Raw genomic sequence first — 22,285 nt, forward strand, 5'->3', positions numbered from 1 at the left:
AGTTGTTAGTCAGGTTTGTAGCGAGCTTTGTAATTTTTTAATAAGAATTTATTTTCGTGGCGGCACTTTGATATAATTTCGGTTCTCTTATTTAACAGTTCTTCATGTTTTGGATATGATATAATAGTAAATTTCTCATACAGACATAGTGGGCATCTTTTGGAAATATTTGAGTTGGGGGGGGGGGTACTGATTTGAGAATAGACCATGTTAGCATAGGGGTTTCATTAAAATTGTTTTTTAAATCCCAGACATAGTTTGATAGGGAGGTCGAATTTTTGTATTTAATATTGTTGAATGATGATTTGTGGTTGTTGTATCTGGTTTTCCACTCACCTTCCGTTAATCCTATATAAACTTTGCTGGGTTGGTTTTTTGCTGCGATGATGCATTTATATATAATATTTGTTGATTTGCACTTACCATTCAGAGGGCATTCTGCTTTGTTTCGACAGTTGCATTTTGGATAATTATTTTCAATTCTAGGGAAGATAATTTTTTTGTTATGGTTTTTTATAATTTTTTCTATATTTTCAGTGCAACTGTAGCTTACCTTTACAGTGTTTCTGTTTAAGATTTTGTGAAGTTTGTGTGTCTTAGTTTTTTTCTAGTAAATACAAGAACATTTTTGCAACATTTGTGGAGACGTTTTTATTAAATGGGGGGTTGAATCATATGATATTGCGTTTACGATTTTTCTGGGATATTTTTTGTTTGATCTGATATTTGAGGGAGTAGTTTTTGTATCCGCTATTTTTTAGTGCTTGTTCATATTCGTTTTTAGATTGATTAAATATAACTTCGCTGGAGGAATTTTGTGATAGTCTGTTTGATATTGAAGTAGGTAAGTGTTTAATAATTTGTGGTGGGTGATTAGAAGATATGTGGATATATTGAAGATTATCGTTGGGTTTTTTGAAAGGCTTATGGATGTTTTAGGCTAAATTGAAAGTTACATCAAGGAAGTTAACTGATTTAAGGTTTGTTCTTATGTCTATTTGAAATCCAACGTCTTTAAACTTTTGGATTATATTTTTTCGGGTTCGCTCCATTTCTTGGCCGTTAGAATTGCGTATTATCAACAAGCCATCATCACGGTAAAGCCCTATGTCGGTTTTTATAATTATATTAGATAAATCATTGAGAATGTAGATCCCTACAAGTTCGCAAATTTCAGCGCCATCGTAGCTGCCCATTGTTACATCAAAACATTCATGTTTCAATTTTTTTATCCATGTGTTATTGTTGTAGTAGAGGAGGGATTTTCGACTATGTGTTATAATTCTAAGTTGTTCGTCTGTTATTGTGGTGTGTTGTTTTGCAAAGGAAACGGCTTTATTAAATATTTCTGTAGTTATAGGTGGATAAAATTCATTTATGTCGAATTGGATGAAGAAACAACTATTTTTGTCTTCTATGCCGTTGAACCAATTAATAACGTCGGTGGTATTTTTCCATTGGTTTACTTTTAGGCTTTTTCTTAAGTATGTGTTAGTAATGTCTAAGATTTTTTTGCTTATTATTCCGATTTCGCTTTTTGCCGGGTTAATGAGACGGCAAGCAGGTTTTGATTGAAAGTTTTCTTTATGGTCTTTTAAGGTGATAAATGCTGGAGATTTTGCTAGGTATTCAATTCGGTTATTTAAATTTAGTTTTAAAGCTATTTGGTTGGCTTCTAGGTTGACTAATTTTTCTAAATTATCCGGTGCTTTTTTATAGGTTTTTGTAACATTTTCGTTCATCAGTTTATTGTGACTTTCAGCAGACATTTTATTTAGATTATTATATATTTTATATAGATTATTATATATATATATATATATATATATATATATATATATATATATATATATATATATATATATATATATATATATATATATATAAAATAAGATAAAATTTAAAAGTTTTCTCTTATTATACACGTTTATAAGAAACGCCTAATGCAATAAAGCTCTTCTTACAGAACTCACTTAAAAAGTGTTGATTGCAATTGATATAAGAGTTTATAAAATAATTTGTTTTTCAGTTACATGTATAAATTTGATTTAATGCGCTGTCATCAGTGCTGTTTTGCGATGCTTCAAATCCGCCTTTTTACACAATATATTTTCAATTTTTTCTATCTAACCATATATTTATATATATATATATAATATATATATATATATATATATATATATATATATATATATATATATATATATATATATATATATATATATAATATTATATATATATATATATATATATATATATATATATATATATATCAAAATATATATATTATATATATCAAAAACTTACATACAGCAAAAAACAATTTCAATAGTTAAAAAAAATTTTTTTTCTAGCTACTGTTTTTTTTTATTTAATATACATTTTTGCATTAAATTTTTTATTTATTAAGTTTCAGACCATATTTTTTTTCAGACCATCCGCAGCTTGTTAGGACTTATTACCTAAGCATTTCTATCATAGCAAATGCACAACAATTTTTTGCCGATGTTTTGATGGTATTATAAATATTAGGCTTTTTTAAAAATTCTCTGAGTTTCGTTTGTTATAGTGTATTATTTCTTTATTATTATTTCATTTATTTAACTCCTAATGTAATTTACAAGGTAAAAAGAAAAAGAAGAAAGTTATTTCTCGTGATTTTCACTTAAGAACTTTTTCTTCCTGAATTTGTTTAAAAATTCCTCTTTATTTATTTGCATTCCAGCAATCTATTGCATACTTTAAAATTTGTTAAACTTTGGAGAGAATTCACTTTTAGAAAGTGGTATTTTTACCTTCTTTTTTTTTTTTTGAATTAAATTTTGAAAATTTAACATCTGAAAACATCATAGGTCCTGGATATTGCCAACAAACGAATGTTGAAATAAAGGGTGTTTCAGTAGTGAAAAGATAATGCGTGCAGTTGTTTTATTATTAAGAAGACGAAGCAACAAGATTAATTTATTCTGATGAATACTTTTGAAATTTTCTGGATTTTAAATTGCGAATTGGTATAATTCTTACTGAGTTTCGAAACATTTAAACGCGATTTTAGCGCACTCCTTCGCATTACATCAAGCTTTTTCATCAAAGCAGAATTATTTTCACATAGCTTCATTTCATAAGTTAAGGTAGGGACTGCCAACAACTTATATTTACAGGAAATAGAACTTGGGTTGTCAAACCGGATTCCAGATTAAATATGAGTTTAAACAACAGCTCTAAAGTTTAAGATTTTTTATCAACATTTGTATAACTGAAAGAAGCAAAAATTAAATGTTAAGTATTCCATGTAAATCCCAGATGACTAAGTTTATTCTGAAGATTTTTTTAATTACTAGAAATCGCTATCGTATTGTTTTGTATTATTTACCTTATATAAAGAACTCAGCTTTTTTGGCAATTATTTTAATAAAGTTTAAATTACGGTAAGTATTGAATGTTTTTATCAGCTTTTTGAGACCAGAAAGAGTAGAGCTTAAAAGTATGATATCATCTGCATATGCTACCAAACTCGTAATGTTTCCGTATATAGATATGCCAACAATACCTCAATTTTTAATACTTTCAAGAAGACTTTCAGTGTAATTGTTATAGAGGTGAGATAAAAGAATCGATCCTTGTCTCACTCCTAGCTTAAGAAGAAAAGAGTTTGATTTACAACCTTGATATGAGTTTCAGTACTATTGTTATATAATGCAGATATAGTGTTAGCTATACAGAGTCGTAATTTGTTATCGAAATATAATTTATCAAATATTATAGCCCAGTGACAGCTATCAAAAGCTTTTACTGCATCTAAAGAGCATGGGTACACAGGGGAATTGTTGCTGTTGTAATGTTTAATTCTTTCGCTAATAAGAAATTTAGGGTGTAGTGTTGAACAGTTAGCATTGAATCCAATTTGTAGGGGATGAGTATCTCTAATATCCGGACATATAATAAGCATTAGGTATTCTAGAATCTTTGTAAAAATTGGTATAATGCTAATACTGCGATAGTTGCTCGGGCTATCTAAAGATTTTTTGTACGCTATTTTGTTAAAGTATGACAATTTGTTCATTTCAGATGTTTTGCTGAGATACCGAAAGAGTCAGAAGATTTTTTTAATTTTTGTTTTGAAATAGTTCTAATTATATTTTCTTCCGTAATAAATGTATATAATATCCAAAAACTTCAAAAGTGCTTTATTTTGTATTTTAGAAAAATATAATGATTAAAAAAAAAAAAGGCGCCAGCGGTATGATACGAACCGTGGCACTTTTTTCAGAAACTCTGCAAGGTAACCACTCGAAAGTTTGAAAACTATATAAGAATTAAATGACTTTATAAAACGGAAACAAAAGCTATATATCAAGTTAAGAAAATGTTACCGCTATGTAATTTACAGGTAAATAGATAATATCCTTCTGATCACTTTTGATTACTTTTGCTATCAAATAAATGTGCTACAACCTACAACCTTTTCGCGCCTTTACCCTGCAATGGCTGCAAAGAGTTCCATATCAAACACGCACGAAGGGGCACTACTTACAGCACTATTATTAAATTCAGCAATAATAAAAAAATATATATCTAATTCTATATCTAAATCTACTATATCTATACCGATATACATCATATATATATATATATATATATAAATATATATATATATATATATATATATATATATATATATATATATATATATATATATATATATATATATATATACATATATATATATATATATATATACATATATATATATATATATATATATATATATATATATATATATATATATATATACATATATATATATATACATTTTTAAGAAGATTGAGAACTCAATCTTCTTAAAAAACAGGGCAATAAATAAAAACACTTTACTTATTATTTTATTTTTTTTTAACAAATTGCTTCTTCGTCAGTTAGTTCATCAGGAAGGAATAATGTTTTTTCAATTCGCGCTCGGTTAAGCCAATATATTATTTATTGGGATTATTTTGTAAAAAAACAATGCGCTTGTAAATAATACTTTTTGATAAGCGTTTGCTATTTAAAAGTTAGTAAACTTTTTGTTTTTAATCACAATTTTCAGTATTTTTTTTTTTAAGAAATTCATTTTTATTATCCAATGCAAATTTGTGGCCTCTTTATAATTCTTTTAATATTTTTTGTACAGCTATATCTTACTTAAATAGTACGTTAAAAATTTTATGCAACTTGATAGAAATTAAAAATTTAAAACTTAAACTAAAACAACTAAAAAAAATAATAATAGTTTTAAATTAAATTAGTCATTTTTTCTTTTTTTTTTTTTTGTGGTGCTTAATTACATTTTAAGCAACATTTTGGTAAAAAATATAACGTTTTCAGAATAAGTAAATAAAAAATTTGCAAAAATAGATCGATAAAAAATAAAAGGAAGCGGGGACTCATAGAAGACCGTTAGGTCTTGTCGTCAAGAACGGTTAACATAGAGATAATAATTTCTTTTTATGTTGGTAAAAGATAATCAAGATAAATGCAAATTTTTTTTTACGGAAGTCCGTTGAAAATATATAAATCTGTTATATATACTATATATTCAAAAAAATGGCATAAAAGTCTTGGTATATATATATATATATATATATATATATATATATATATATATATATATATATATATATATATATATATATATAATATATATATATATATATATATATATATATATATATATATATATATATATATATATATATATATATATATATATATATATAGAGAGAGAGAGAGAGAGAGAGAGAGAGAGATACATACATATATATATATATATATATATATATATATATATATATATATATATATATATATATATATATATATATATATAGGTAAAATAGAATCTCCAAAAAATATATATAAAAGAATATTTACAAATCATCAATACATTTTTCAATAAAACTTGAGAAAAATTTTCAAAACTATTTTGTTCCATAAAAATGGTCCACAAAAAGCAATGGAAAACTTGCTTTAATTAGTTTGAAAATATGGCTGCTTAACGATAGTAACATTGCATAAAATGCATTTATTTTTAACTTTTGTCAAATACCAGTTATGAAAAGAAACTGGGGAAGAATCGATTTTACATAAAAACATAAAACAAAGAACTATAAGTTGATATATATTTAGTGCATTCATTTTTCCTACGCTCTGCAAGGGTAAAACATTAACTAAAATTTTTTTAACGTGCTAAATGCTTCTGATGATGATTCTAAAATCTGCGCCTGCCTATAACAACATTTCCAAAAAAGGCATACTTACAAGAAAAATTTGAAATTATTACTTATTTGCATCAAGAAAGTTTACTAAATAAAAAAACTGAACATATTTCTATATTGATTCATAAAAATAAGTCCTTTTTAAAAAAATTATAAAAAAAAAAAAAAGGCCTATCTGAATTTATTCTTATTCTAAAGAATTTTTTTGATAAATGTATTTTTAAAAGTTTTCAAACATTCTATATCAAATAAAAAAAAAAAGTTATATTTAATGTTAAATATGGTGGTAAGATTTAAGTTTTATATGCTTTTCGCATGTTACCTGTAGTTGTTATTTTTATTATTATTATTATTATTAATTTGTTGCATAAGTTACTAAGCAAACAATTGAGTTAGAATACTAAATCCCACTTTATCAGCACTGAACTATTTACAAACTATCATGCATTTAAAATTTATCTTTTGATGACGTTTGCTGTTAAATTATTCTTTTTTGTGAGAGATTTCAAACATTTTGTAAAAAATTTCATACGTTTCAAATGCGGTTTAGTAGACAGTTATGCCATTTACGACAACTTTTACAAGTTGTTTGGGATATTGATGCATGACCTCTAGTGCTTTTTTGAAACTTAGCAATTTTTAATTTTTGTTAATATTTGTTCCTTTGAAAAATCTAAAGATTACAGTTAAATCGATTCTAACGCGTCTTATTTCGAGAGTTGTTAAATGAAATAATTTTAATCTCGAACTGTATAAATGTCCATAAACGTGTGCAGCGGTGCTAAATCTTTTTGAGTATTTCTAAATATTTTTTCAAATATGGTGACCATACTAGTATATCATTTTTCAAGTGACGTCTTACTATAGCTGTGAACGATGTTCTGCGCATAATTCAATTTATTTTACCAAATGCATGTTTAATGTATATCAATATCGCACTAAAGAATTGCATGCAAAAAGCAAAAAAATTTTGAGAATTAAAAATATTGCGGTATGTATTAAAAAAATAATAATAATAACAAGGTGTTTAGACATATTAGATTTTTAAAGTTGGTTAATATGCTTAAAAAATGTTAAGTGGTAGAAGTAGGAAAAAAGTTGTTTTTGAGTATTAAATAAAAATAGTAAATGGCTTTATTATTTTATTAAAAGAAATTTGGTTTTCAGTTTTTATTGAAAGGGCGTTATATAAGTAATTACAAATATATTTGACAATAGAAAAAACACCACCAATATTATTAATAAATAATAATAATAAAAAATATACAATAAACATAAATACATATTTTAAAAGATAAGGTTTAAATGTGATTTTAAATGTAAAATATGTTTTATATTTATTTAGTTTTTACGATTCTCAAATATTTTGTTTCAGAACACCCCTAATAAAATAATATATGCTATTAGTAATACAACTTCAAGAATATGATGGTAATTAGGGATGGTAATAGTAGAATAGAATAGGGCCTTCCCAAAGAGTTCTTGATAAGGGGTAGGGGAGGGGGTTGACGTGTCTGTTCTTTGCCATTTAAGGCTTAGAAAAAAAATTTGCTAACTAAGATATTAACAAAAAAAAAAGATCTTTGATGGCTATTATTTTCCGACTAATGTCCAAATTTCCTACAAATTTTTAAATAAAATTTTCGTTGGGAAAGGAAGGGGGGTGAGACACCTCCGACGCGTGTCTTCGGGACGGCCCTTATGATAATGATGACTATGATGATGGTAATGATGAAGATAATGTTTATTGATGAATGTGCTAAAAGAAACGTCAAGTTTAATAAAATCAAAGTAAAAATTATATTTTCTCGTAAATTTATATTTAGATTCATGAAGAAAATTGTGAATGTTTACCTCTTTGTTGTGTAAATCAATGTGGCATGAAAATTATGCGTAAAGAGGTTTGATTTAAAATTGAAATAGCTGGTTTATATTCAGAGTGTCCTTTTTTTACCGAAGTAAACACTTGACTCGTTAAAAACGTCTAAACAACGTCTTTTTACTTCTAGAAATGTTTAACACGTCTTTAACACGTCTTTTAAACGTCATGTGTTTACTGAACATTTAATTTACTTGGGTAAAAACTCTATCTTTGAATTTTTTCATAGATGTCTTCCCATATTACTGATAGTTGCGCTAATACAATTATTCCATGTCAATATTTAAATATTGGATGCAAGTTTAAGGTAAGAAAATAAATTTTGAAAAATTTAAAGTTTTTATAATTTGAAAATTAAAATTGTATAAAATTCCTAAATAATAACAATCGAGAAATCAGGTATATATCATCATATATCATAAGTATATCAATCAGTTATATATTATCTATATATTTATCCCTAACCACAACATTTCTTAAAAAAAATCAAAGTGTTCAATAGTGATATTTTCATTAACGTGAAGTAAAATTTGAAGTAAAAATAATTGATTTCGTTAATGTGAATAAAAACTTAAAATTAGGATATATCTGAAGAACGAAAACTAAAATAGAATTGAATATAAGCATCAAAAAACGAAAAAAGGAATAGAATTAAGAATTATTAACGAAAGAAAATTATTGAATATTAAAAAAGTTTTGATACAATAATTAGTTTTTTGACAATTAGTTTAAACATTTTACATACTTGGTTTGAAATTGGCGCACATGTTTGACCATAACGATGATATTTGAAATGATTATAGAATGTATTAATGGACCACAAAACTGGTCACGTGCTTGTCATTACGTTAAGTATAAATTCAATGCGTCCAATCTTTTGTTGTAAAATAAAATAAAAATCTATAGATTCTTAAGAGTTGCAAATCAATCAATAACAGAATAATGAATTTATCAAGGTTGTTGGCTGGTGCATGACAGTCCTGTATGGAAATTCTTTGTTTACGATCAAAAAACTGACAAATCCAAGTGTCTAGTACAAGACATAAATAATGAGGGCGTGTGTAGCGCATTTCTTGCCGGAAAAAATTCCAGTAACTTAGTAGCGCACATTCAGAGAATACATAAAGAGACACACAAATGTTACACGGATGAAAAGAAAAAACGAAATGCAGAAAAAATGTTTTTGAAATGTAAAATTGATGAAATGAATTCTACATCTTCCCAAAATAGTGGAAAGACAAAAACCCAGACAATAAGAGAGAGCTTTGAACACCGAATCACCGCGTGGCCAACGGAATCAAGTGAATATCAAGTGCGTCAGGATAGCGTGATTGAAATGATTGTTAATACCAGCTATCCAATGGTATTGCTAGATCAGCCGTCGTTTCGAAAGATGATAAAAACGCTTGACCCAAAATTTAAATTGCCAGGTAATAATTAACACTAAATTAACTAAACTTTTAAATTATTGTTTTAGATTCATTCATTGCTAAACAATTTTTAAATGTTTACCTGTAATTATCGTATCATTAGTGTAACACTAAAGTAACTAACAACACAAACTGATGCGCATTAAACTTTAACTGATTTAAATTTTATATTGCAGGGTCTGCAACACTGAACAAGCGGATAAACGAGCGTTTTCTTCGACAATCTGCACAACTGAAAGACTTGATAAGTCATACACGCAAAGTAACAATTTGTCTTGATGGTTGGACGAAGAAGGGTCTCACAGCATCTTTCCTTGGAGTATCTGCTTGTTTCTATGACACCACCATTGATAAAACACGATATGCTTTCCTAAATTTGATGGAACTCCAACATCCCCACACGGGTTAGATGCTTGCCGAATGTTTAAAGAAATGTCTTGAGTGGGGTATTAGAGAAAATCAAGTTATGTTGATTGTTTCAGACAACGGGTCTAATATGGTTAAAGCCATCAGGCTCTTACAGGAAGTGCATGCAGCTAAGAAATCTGACGAATCTGAATCTTATGAGTTTGAATCTGACGAGTGTGAACATAAAACTGATGAGGAAGAGATCCAGTCTCAGTCAGAACAAACTGATTTATTCCTACCAGATCATATTCCATATCGTCGAATGCCCTGTATGGCTCACACACTCCAGCTTCTCATAAAACCAGTTTATGAACATTATAGTGCAACCACCTTAAAAACAAGACAAGTTGTATCAAGAATTAGGAAATCGAGTGTGGCAATTGAGAAACTTATTGACAAGTGTGGGAAGTCTGTGATAACTGACTGCACCTCAAGATGGAACAGTACATATCAGATGATTGACCGGCTGTTAAAAATAAAGACATTGGTGAATGAAGTTCTTACAGAAATTGGTACATATTATTTTATTATTTATATATATATTTAAATCTACAAAATTGTGTCTTACCTTATTTAAACTAAAAAAACGAAAATGTTAACAAATTGTAAGTTCATTAGTCATTATCATTAAAAAACAAGACAGGGCATATAGTCTTTAAATTAGGTTTACTAATAACACGGAAAGACTTTACCCTGCCTTTTAAATCACATCACAACAGCATGGAATAAAGAGACGTATATCAATGACAATTATTAGTTATTACAATTGTTAATAGTAAACTTTAATTACAGATAGTTTACTTAAATTTAGGAATCGACACATTCAAAGCAAGTGAATGGGTTCGTCTTCAAAACATTTCTTCACTTTTGGAACCATTTGCAGTACAAACAGTTATACTTCAGACCGATGCCCAGTCTCTTTCACAGGTTCTACCATCTTACTCAATTTGGAATGCCATTTACAAGAATATCCTACCAACAAGTCTTTGACAGCGAATCTTCTTGGAGATCTACGTCAACGGTTTCAATCAATTCTGCAGCCGGACTCAAATACGTTTAATCCTCTTCCGTCTGCTGCATGTTTGTTAGATCCAACCGTTGCTGTCTTTATACTCACACTGGAAATGGACACCTTGCTCCATGCAGCAAAGATGTATATAATAAAAGTTTGTGGAGTAAAACAAGAATTACAAGCTGCTGCTGAGTCAAATGAATCTGAATGTGAATTTGCTGCCATAAAGCGCTTTAAGTTCTTGTCAAATAAAATCTTTACAAAAGAAGGAAAGATTTTTAACCAAGACAATATCATTGTTGCAAGTCAGCTGTCAAGGTATTTGCTTGACAAAACAAAAGCAAGTATAGCAAGATTGCAATTTTGGCTGAAGATTTACTGTCCGCCCCAGCATCACAGGCGTTTGTAGAAAGGATTTTTTCACTTTGTGGAATTTTAACTGTTGGTCGCCGCAATCGAATGAAAAAATCATTAGAGATGAGAGTTTTTATGAAACTGAACAAAAACTTGTAATTATAATTCAACCAGATATTTTTTTTCAATTTCAAAAAAAAAATCTTATTATAACTCAATTGAATCATTGAATGACTATTTTATGACTATTTGTATGGTTATTTAGATGTTTATTACTTAGTTAAAAAATTTTTTAAATTTCTTTCTTGAAACTTATGTATTACATTATTTCTTGAAATAATGATAGGGGAGACCGGGGCTGGTTGTCAGCAGGGGTAAGTTGACGATTTGCGTTTATGTGCAGAGTCTTTTATCAAAAAGTATCAGAAATCTTATGGAACTTTCCTAATTGATCATTTCATCTTGGGTCCTATGAATAAAACTATTATAAATATTCCAGTTACAACTGGTTTACTATTATCAATCAGGTTTTTTTAGTAGTTGTCGTTTTTCAGGATCTTTAGGCAGTTTATTGAAAAGCTTTTGGGGTTTATTGGCAAAATTTTTACAGGGAAACTGAAAAACAAAAATACCTTTATAAAATCAATTTTTTTTTTAAATTATTATTTGTAACAATATTGAAAAAATTTATTTTTACAAAAAAAAATTTTTATGGGATTTTGTTACCAGGAACAAAGGTGGGTGTTGTTTTGGCTTCATATTCGAACTACTAACTGCTTCCAGCTCATAGAAATATTAAAAAATTTTTATAAATTTTTACTCACTAATACGTTTGTAATCTTTATTATAGTTTGCGCCAACTTACCCCGGGGTGGGGTAATTTTTTTTTAAGGCCCCGGAAGGAGCCATAAGATTTTTTTTTTTAATGAATGCAACAAGTACAAAATACCCAAATTCATAAACTTCAAGATTGCACTTTAATTTTTTCAAAAAAATGTGTCGTTAGGACTACTAATTGCTGTGAAATTTGATAGAAGTAAAATATGAACTGATTCAGAAACTGAAATAAGAATTAAAATGATTGAAATCATAAGAACTGAACTGAAATTAATTTAATCAGAACTGATTCAAAAGAAGTAAAATTAAAATTAGAAATTATATCAATGCTTCAAGAACTAAGTAAAATTGGAAATTGAAATTATATTTAGAACTTAAATATCAATGGTGTTCAATAGATTCAAGTTTTTCAAATTCGTTATTCAAAAACTTAAATTTCCGGAGATTAGGTTTTCAGAATGTATGTACAGTCAACTTACTTTTATACATACCTTGATAAAGATTTTAGTTATACATTGATAAAATTACTGGGAAAGCAGTATTTTATTTAAAAGATTTTTTATCTAATGCAAGTTTTGAAAATTTGACACCTACTTTACATGTATACAATTTGTTTTTACTCATTATTTTAACTTTAAATTAAAAAAGTCAAAATAGTAAAAGGTGTGGTAAAATCACTAACAATGAAAAAAAATTCCACTTGTTCTAAACGATTAGCAGGTCAAAGACAAAGTGAACACAAACAGTGCTTGCTTGCATAAAAAAATTACCTGTCAAAAAAGATTGCTTGTCAAAGCAAAATTATTTGGATATAATATACATGGACGTGGTCTATCACTTAAAAAATCAATAACCTTTACTTAGAACTTACATTTGGATTTAGTAAGTTTTAATACGATTCGATAACTAGAAACATTAAAATAAGTGGAAATCGTCAATAAATATTATAAAATTATGTTCAGCTTATTATTTAGAAAATACACATATGAAAACACACATTTAGAAAATATACAGTACACAGTTTTCTTTAATACCATTTTCTTTTTTATACTACAAAATTATACTACAAAAAACAAATTGAAAAATTTCAATTACTTTTTATACTACAAAATGAAAAATTTCTTACTTTTTTTAATTTAAAATTAATTACTTTTTTTATTTTAATTTAAAATTAATTACTTTTTTTTTTAAATTTAAAATTAATTACTTTTTATACTACAAATTGAAAAATTTCAATTACTTTTTATACTACAAAAAACAAATTGAAAAATTTCAGACTTTTTATTTCAGCTTGATGTCTTTTCTGGTGTTAATAGATTTTGCAGTTCAGGACTGAAAAATTTCTATTAAGACTTTTTATTGGTGATTTTTATTTTGACAACCAGAAAATTTTAAACCAGGTTTGTTTTATTTGAACAACAAAAAAAAAGTCTTAGTAACGAGGCGTTTTTTATTACTGTTGGCAGATACAACATTTTATCGGCAATTATTCATACAGCTCACTACCATTTATTACTGCTTGATCCACGTATTCTAGCAATTATACTCTGTCTCAAAATATTTATTTTGTGATAAGAAACATCAATTTGTTAAATAACATCATCATGTGCGGCCTTGGCGCAGTGGTTTGAGTTCAGGCTTAGAACCAGTGTAGAAAGTACGTCGTGAAGTGGAACCATTGAAGGTCTTAAATAGATAAAAAATTGTTAAAATGTAGTTGACATACTGCCCATTGTACTGCTTTTTGCCAATCTTTGGTTCGAGACAACTATAAACTCCAGTATTTACAACAGTTTTATCACAGTTTTATCACTGTTTTATCACAGCTTTATCATCACAAAACAAGAACGTAATCTTAACATCCGGGCAAAGGCCTCAGCAAAGGCTAGACTTTTTTTGAGAAACTGATGTTTCATAACTCCTCTACAAATGCTCTTTGATAGTATTTATCAACCTTCTTTCCTGTTGAAAATATTTTATCACGTTGGCCATTAAAGGAAAGGCCTAATATATAATTATTATCAAATTTCGAACTCTCAAGTCTTAGCTCTTCCATGGTTTGACCCTCTCCTTTGCAAAGGTGTTATTATCAACCTCTTAAGATGTATTTAATTCAGTGAATTACCTTACGTTAAGCATAACAGTGGCTTGAAGCAATACTCCAAATCTTTCGGTTATTGATGTCTTTGTAAGTTTTTTTTGCCTTTGCAAAAGAATGAAGTCGACTATCAATAATTATGTTTTTAGTCACTAGGCTTAATTTTCTCATTCTCAATAATTGCCTCATAATATTTTAAAAAAAGCTGATGATGATAAAGATACCGCCAGTGTGCAATAAATTAAACGCAGTAGATTTAGAACTATTAAAGGAATTAATTTCTATTTTTTCAGCACGGACATAGAGAATTATGGTTTTTTGCAAATTGAGAGATCCAATGCACGTTAGGCGATTGTTTTCTAATCAAAGAAATGTCTGTTCTTAATAGGAACCGTTGTTTTCTTTGGGCATTGTAAACAATTTATGTTTTTTATTTACCTATATTTTGACTTTCAACATTATCTAATATATTATTTATGCATATATAAATTAGGCAACAATAGTTTTTCCAAACATATGAGCCATCATTGTGTAGCGACAAAAGTCAATTATCTCAAAAATAGATATACCGCATTTGAAAATATATTCTTCATATCAAGTCTGGAAATAAAACATTCCTTTATTTTCAAACTTGATATCCTTATAGTTCTTTTGGAATAAATGAGTTTTGAAAAAAAAATCAAGACCATAAGAAGTTGAAATAAAAGCATCTGAATAAATCACGTGCTGCTTTACACAAATAAATGGTAATGATGACACAAACAAAATATGAAAAAAAGTCCTTTATTTTTACAGCGTTTAATAATATTTATTTCTTTAAAAGCATCCTAGCCAAAGGTATTGGTGATTCAAAAATTAGGCAGTCTAATGTAGTAATAATAAAGCAATCAAAAGTTATACATTTCCTTGGTGTTTTCTTTGGTGAAAATCTTAAAAGTAAAAGTCATATCGATACTTTATGCCACAAAGTTTAAAAAAATGTTGAAGTATCGTAAGAAGTAAGAAATTTTCTAAATAGACATGCATTTATTCAATTTTTTTTACTCGCTTATTCAACGCAATGTAAACTATGCAGATATTGCATGAGGTAGTACTGAAAATAAAAAAATTCGACCAACAGTAGCATCTAGCACCATTAAAAAACTTTAAAGACCGTTAAACTTATCCCAGACCTCTTTTATTGGAAATGAATGTTCTTAATATATATCAACTAAAAATTTTTAATATCTTTTGCTTTAAGTACACTGTAAAATAAAATCTATGCCTATATCCTTTCCAAATTTATATGCAATGAAACCAAAAAAATTTGACCTAAGAAATTACGATCTTGTTCATAAACATAATTTGCATGTAAATTTTGGAAGATCTCTTATAACATATCACGGATTTTTTCTTCGGAACCTAATAGTTTTAAAAAATTTTGATTTTTCTCGAAGTTGGAATTTTCATTTGTTTAAAAATAAATTTAAAAAAGGTTATTTTCTTAATTGATAATGTCTTCAAGTTCTTTTGAGCTTGATCCTTATTTCGATCCGTATTGTGTGATTCCTTAATGTAATATTAGAATTATTAGGTTGTTTATAAAATATTTAGGGGTGTCTCCGGTATATTTTATACTGTATCCGTTTTTCGGCCGGATAATAACTTTATCCGGATTTATATGTACCGGATATTTCATGTTAATATCATTTGAAAAATGAAAGAAACCTAGAAATGTTATATTTTTAAATAATCTAATGTTAATGGTTTCTTTATATTATTGTTATTATTAAGGCAAAGTGGGCTACAACGACCCAAAGGTTAGATAGGCCTCTATCAAATCTCTTACTTGGACATAGATTATTACAAATTTGGCTTTAGAATATTGTTCGGCTGATCATAAAAATTTAAGTGAACCATCCGAAAAATAGTTTTTTTATTGTTAATTTTTAGCAAAATGAATATTTAAGAGTACAACTTTTAAAATTTTATTGAGCTAAGTTTTTTTTAGTTTGACTATAGTTAAAATTATTGTCAATTTTTCTCTATTCAGAGTGTCAATTTTCAATGTAGATAATGAACTAAAGATTATGTATCATCACCAAATCAGTTATAGTCAATTTTTGGTTAATAATCAGGTTTTATTCAGAAATTAAATTAAGGGGCCGATTATAGGCTACTTCCACAGAAAATGGGCTCCTAGCATTTCTTTGTTCAACGGTTGTTTCTTAACAAAAGGCAGAGTTACACCTTTAATTTTCTGATGTTAAGTTGTAGATAGGTTAAATATTATGTTTTTGGTTGGTTACAGCTAGTTGATTCTATCTTTTTTTAAGAAGGGGCCTGTTTTAGGTCACTCCCCTATTATTATTATTATTTAAATACTACTAAAATTATATATACGCAATAAATACATCAGTTTATCACTCATTAATATTTTTTTACCTCAATGTAGAGAAACTAACATATTTAGCCTTGATTGCTTTTTCTCATAAAGAATGAAAACAATCTTCCAAAAATACAGAGGATGCATGTGGTGCTAGTAAATTAAGTGCTAACTCTTTTAGCAGTGGAAACTTCTCTTCGTGTTTCCAATAATTTAAAACTTTAGTCATTATTTTTTTCTATAATCGAGTGATTAAAGAAAACATCATCTCCATGAACAGCTTTTAAAAAGGAGACTTGATCAGATTTTAATTCGTTTTGGACTTCTTTGTGCAACTGAAGAAGATTCAGTATTAATTTTTTTTCCTCTTCATACAAATTACAATTTTTTGCGTGATTATGCGGCGGAGTTGTGCAAAATAACTTCTGACCAGATTTATTACACCCCTGCTTTTCTGATTTCCACATGCAATGCATATATTACATTGCTCTGAAATCACAGTTATCATTAATTTAGAAAAGTTGTGAAACAAAGTTCGCTATTTTGAAGGTTTATCACGATAATATATTGTCATTATAAAATATATAATTTAGGATTTGAATTACGTTTTCCGGATATCCGGTCATATAATTTTAAATATCCGGGTATTTAATATCCGGTCGGATAATGAAAAAGTGTTATCCGGGACACCCCTAATAACATTTATACGAAAAGTGTTTTACATCTAAAATTTAAGTTTTTAAATATTGCCGTTTAACGGCATTCTTTTGTTAATGGTATTGTTGTTAACGGTACGCTATTCTATTCTTTAAATATTTGAGTACTTTTAGAAAAATATTTTTAAGCGTAAGTTTAACGCAAGTTTGGCGTAAGTTCAAAATTTACTAATTTTTGATTTCACAAAACTTGCTGAGCAGTCTAATACAAAATTTAGGATTTATTTTTTGTAAGTTCAACTCTCAAATTATTTTATTTACAAAACATCTTCAGAAAATGCTCAGCCTGATTTAAGCAAGAAAAGGTATGTTTAGTTGAAGCTACCTTAACCTTGGCGTAACTTTAAATATTTGTGCTGCTCATGCATACTGACGTTTTTTGTTTTGATATGTGATAAGATTTTTTATAACTTGTGATAAACATGGTGTATATGTTTCTATAAGTTATTGTTTAGTTATTTGACTATAGGGGAGATGGGGGCACCTTTAACGTTTTTATGGTTTATGCTTGATTACTTGGAAACCCTTGCAGACAACAATACTATTTTCATTATTTTTAAAAGAATATTTATTTCTTAATTCAAATCAACAAGCTTATTTTGGTCCAAGTAATATTTAGTAAGCTAGAACTCAACTTTATAACACCACCTACAATGGATCACGGTACCTCATGTACGGGGCACCTTGATCTGCGCTATGGGGCACTTTGATCTTATATAAAGTTATTTACAAAATCAATATAAAGTTGGCAATAAAGCATAATTAAAAACACAATTCTTTAAATTTTTGCCAAAAGATTCACATTTAAAGTTTAGTTAACAAGTTTTTTTATCCGAAATTTTAGGAAATGTTTGCAAAAACTGAAAAATCAAAAGCGAAAATCAAATGTCCACCGACAGAAGTTGTGCCACCATGCTGCATTGGATCTGGAAGCTTGCAGACGATATCATCTCTGGTAAACTGGTACGATTGCTCACTGACAGATGAAGTTATACGATTTTAAATTTTCTCTTTTCAAATATTTTAGCATTCGCACATTTTCTTTTTCACAGATTTGTCAAACATAATGAATAGCTTTCTTTTTTTTATCAAATCTAACAAGTACAAAATCCTTCACATTCAGTGCATCAAAGTTAAAGTTCAGGTCTGATGATTCAAGAAGATATCGTTTCAAGATCATTTTCACTGTCACCACTTTCAAGCGGTGGTAGGCGATGAATATTATCGGAATCATTGGAAAGTTCCGTTGGTTCATCGTCTTCAACTGCTGCACTTGTATTTTTTTACATTTTTTTTCTTATTTGTTTTTATCTTTCGAAGTCTCAATTCTTCCTCAAACTCATCATCGGGTTCTTTAAACTGAAGTTTTGAAGCAGCATGTTTTGCTTTAGGTTTTCTTGTGGTCTTTTTTGGATCTTTCTGAACCTTTGGAAATTTTTTTTTCCTGTTTGTTTTGTTTTGTTTTTTCTATTTCCAAGCAAACCTCATTTTGAACAGAAGTGTCAGTCAAAACACTTTTTTTTGTTGCCTAAATTGTTTTTTTTCTGGCTGGAGCCTTTGGAAAGGGTCTTAGAAATTTCGGTGTTACGATATTCGGGATTGCTGTTACGGCAACAGATGGTCCTGCTACAGCAACAGAGGGTCCTGCTAATTCTTAATAGTCTTGCCTATTCAATTCACTCAGCCATTTCCTGCAGATTTTCATCGGGTTTAGATATAATAGTTTCCGCAATATCTGCAATGATTTCTGGATGTTCAACAGTAGGAGTGGGTGCTGGACAATCGATCACTGATGCTGGCAGATATTCGTCATCTGTAAAAATGTCTGGATTGAATGAATCGATCCCGGCAATATTAGATCCAGATTCAATGTTTGATTTTGTTAAGGCTTTACCGTATACTTCACACACAATCGGAACAATGTTATACATATTCATCGGTCTGGTACTGCTGATTAGCCAGTTGCCGCAAGCCGCATTGTAATGCCTCTTCAGAAGCCCATACACAGATCTGTCAAACGGTTGCAGCTTGTGACTGTAGTGTGGTGGAAAACTAAGCATAGTTATTCCCTTTTCTTTTGCCAAATCGAGGGCTGTCACAGATATATGACTCTCGTGGTTGTCTGGCATGAGAAGAATTTGAGAATCTTTCAAACAGTGCGAATGTTTGATAAAATGTTTCAACCACTCGACAAAGATATCTGGTGTCATCCAACCAGATGGATTAGCAAATTTTACGCACCCGGGTGGACCATCTTTAACCATAAAATCTCGAAACTTCACCCTCGAAAAAACGAACAGTGGTGGTATCGAATTGCTGATCGCATTTAATCACACAGCAAGCTGTCACGAGAGTTCCTCTTTCTGCAGATGTTATGCTACCTACTTGTTTGACACCTTTACTAGCAATAACCTTAACAGGTTTTTGTACGGTTGTTATTCCTGTTTCGTCCACATTGTAAATGAATTCTGGACTAAACTGATCACGTTCTCGCACTCCCGGAATCTCCCGTAGATTCAGAAAAAATTCACTAACGGTGAATCTGTTAAAACCTGTTGCTCTTGCAAAGCTGGTGACTTCTGGAGCTCGTAAAGATAATTCTAGTTTTCTTTTCATAAAGTTCTGTAACCAATCGATGCCTGCCACTTTGTTCTTAATCCATGAATCCAGACAAACTTTATTATTAGCAACAGTCATTTCATATGCTAATTGGCGAATTGTTATCGTTGAAAGGCCATAGTTCATCTTCGAATCTTGAAGCAAATAATTTGATAAGCAGTCTTCTTCTTCTGTGAAGACCTGTTGTGTAATAAATCTTGGTTTAAATGTAACACCCGGATTAAGTTTTTGCATTTTAACATATCTTTTCAAGGTCATACGATCAATGCCAAACTCTCGAGCAACTTCATTGTTTGGCCTGTTTTTCAATAAAACTTCATCTGCTTTCATTGTTTCGGGAGGTACCATTCCTCCATCTGTCTTCCGAATTCTATTTCTAACCATTTTCAGTCAACACCAAATCTGAAATAGTTATATATATATATATATATATATATATATATATATATATATATATATATATATATATATATTCGTCACAAAAATGCAGTAACATAACAAAAGAACATAAGTAATAATAAAATGTCAGTCAATCAATCAATGAAGCAGCATTAATTTAATAAACATGAAGAAAAACAACGTAAAACTAAATGTACGAGAAACAGTGACATAAATTTAGCAGCTACTTACAAATACATACGCTCAGAATAAATTGACCAAGCGTCTGCTACGTATGGGTATCGAACCCCGACACCAAGTGTGCACTACTTCTCAACAGCCCGATCTTTTTCTTCGATGAGGACGGCATGGAAAACGTAAGACAAAAAATTACTCTTGTTCGCAATTATCTTCTTTAAATGTTTGACCTTTCGTATTGACAGTTTCAAATCCAGCGGCAGTTGATACATGTTTATGTCTATCAAAAATTTAACAAAATTAAATCGAGTATTATTACTATATCTTGTTAAAATAATTAACTTTTTTATTTTTTATTATTAATTTTATTTATCTAGCAAATGGAAATATTTTTTATTTGTGCAACGAATGCATTGCAATAGTTATTCGAATGTAATTAAATACAGCAAATTATACGTATCATAGTTTTAGTATGGGACACCTTGATCCTCAGATCAACCAGCTCCGTGTAAGAGAGATCAAGGAACCCCTATAGGTATACATCATGTAATAATGGCTGTTTCTCGCTGATAAATAACATTCAACGGCAAAATCATACCATAAAATATACGTCGATGAAATACCAAGTGACTACAGTTGATATTTTACAAATATTTAAAATAGTAATAAAAATATATGAATAATTCTCTTGTTTATCAAATTTACTATATATCGTGAAAATCAAACTTTTATTTCTTAAAATTCGTAAAATCGATTTTTTGACAAAACAACAACGAAAATAAATAGCCAGAAGTATATGCTGATGGTAACTTAAGACGTCACGCATATATAATTATAAATAGATGATGTAGCGCTAAAAGATCAAGCTGCCCCAAAGATTAAAGAGCCCCCAACTCCCCGACTACTTTTTGTTAAAGTTCAATAAAAAGTAGTTTTTTAATATAATTACTTCCGTAAAGGAAGTAGTTAAGATTTAAGTTATTACAGCAAAAGAAATCCGTTTGCACATTTTTTTTAAAATTCATTTATTTACCAATAAAATTGAAAAAGTTACAAACTTATTTATAATTTTACAAAACTAGGATCGGCGCCACTTGCACAGTTAAAATCTAGTCATTGGAGTGATACCTTAATAAAATAAACGAATAAAGCAAAAATTAGTAATACAGATAGCGACCAAGAGATCAAAGCAAAATTAAAAGAAGAACAATAATATTTAAAAAAGCCAGTTTAACTGACATGATAATTTTATTTTATTTATTTTTCTTATTTCGCTTATTTTTATTTTTTTGTTTATCTTTCTTTTTTTTTAAATTTATTTATAAAATTCGTTATAGAAAAGCGTCCACCATTCCGGAAGTCTCTGCACTGTAACTGATGTAATATATATCTGGGAAACATATAAATGTATAATAATACATTTATAAATAAATATATATATATGATTTAAATGTTGACATCTTTTACGAGAGTATATATATATATATATAAATATATATATATAAACTAATTTAAAACATCAGATAATTTGAATTCTCTCAATACTAAATAACTTATTTGAAATTTTCGCCGGATTATAGGCACCGGCATCATCAGCAAATAATATAATACTAGCAGAAAGAAACCCATAATACATACATACCAACCATAATACAGGTTATGGTCGGTCTGTTACTTAATTTATAGTGGCTGTTTTCCCCAATTTAAAGTTGAGTAATTTACAACTGACAGGTGATA

At 28.6% G+C, this 22,285-nt stretch overlaps 1 protein-coding gene across 3 annotated transcripts in view; it reads left to right on the forward strand.

Moving 5' to 3' along the window:
• Window positions 1–21,999, forward strand: part of LOC136083936 (TNF receptor-associated factor 6-A-like) — an 89,134-nt gene extending 67,135 nt beyond the window's left edge. The window contains exons 6-9 of one of the 3 annotated variants that reach the window (XR_010640220.1): window positions 8,081–8,155; window positions 8,363–9,563; window positions 9,740–10,483; window positions 10,783–13,232. Coding sequence is in view for 2 of the 3 variants with exons in the window: in XM_065803894.1 (XP_065659966.1) it covers window positions 9,973–10,483; window positions 10,783–10,961 (690 nt within the window). In the remaining variant the exon portion in view is untranslated. Of the gene's footprint in view, window positions 1–8,080; window positions 8,156–8,362; window positions 9,564–9,739; window positions 10,484–10,782; window positions 13,233–21,885 lie in introns of those variants that run through there. The other 2 variants (XM_065803893.1, XM_065803894.1) reach the window with 2 other exon arrangements.
• The last annotated feature ends 286 nt before the right edge of the window (window positions 22,000–22,285 follow it).

The sequence above is a fragment of the Hydra vulgaris genome, chromosome 08, assembly GCF_038396675.1.
Source record: "Hydra vulgaris chromosome 08, alternate assembly HydraT2T_AEP".
Taxonomy (NCBI): Eukaryota; Metazoa; Cnidaria; class Hydrozoa; order Anthoathecata; family Hydridae; genus Hydra; species Hydra vulgaris.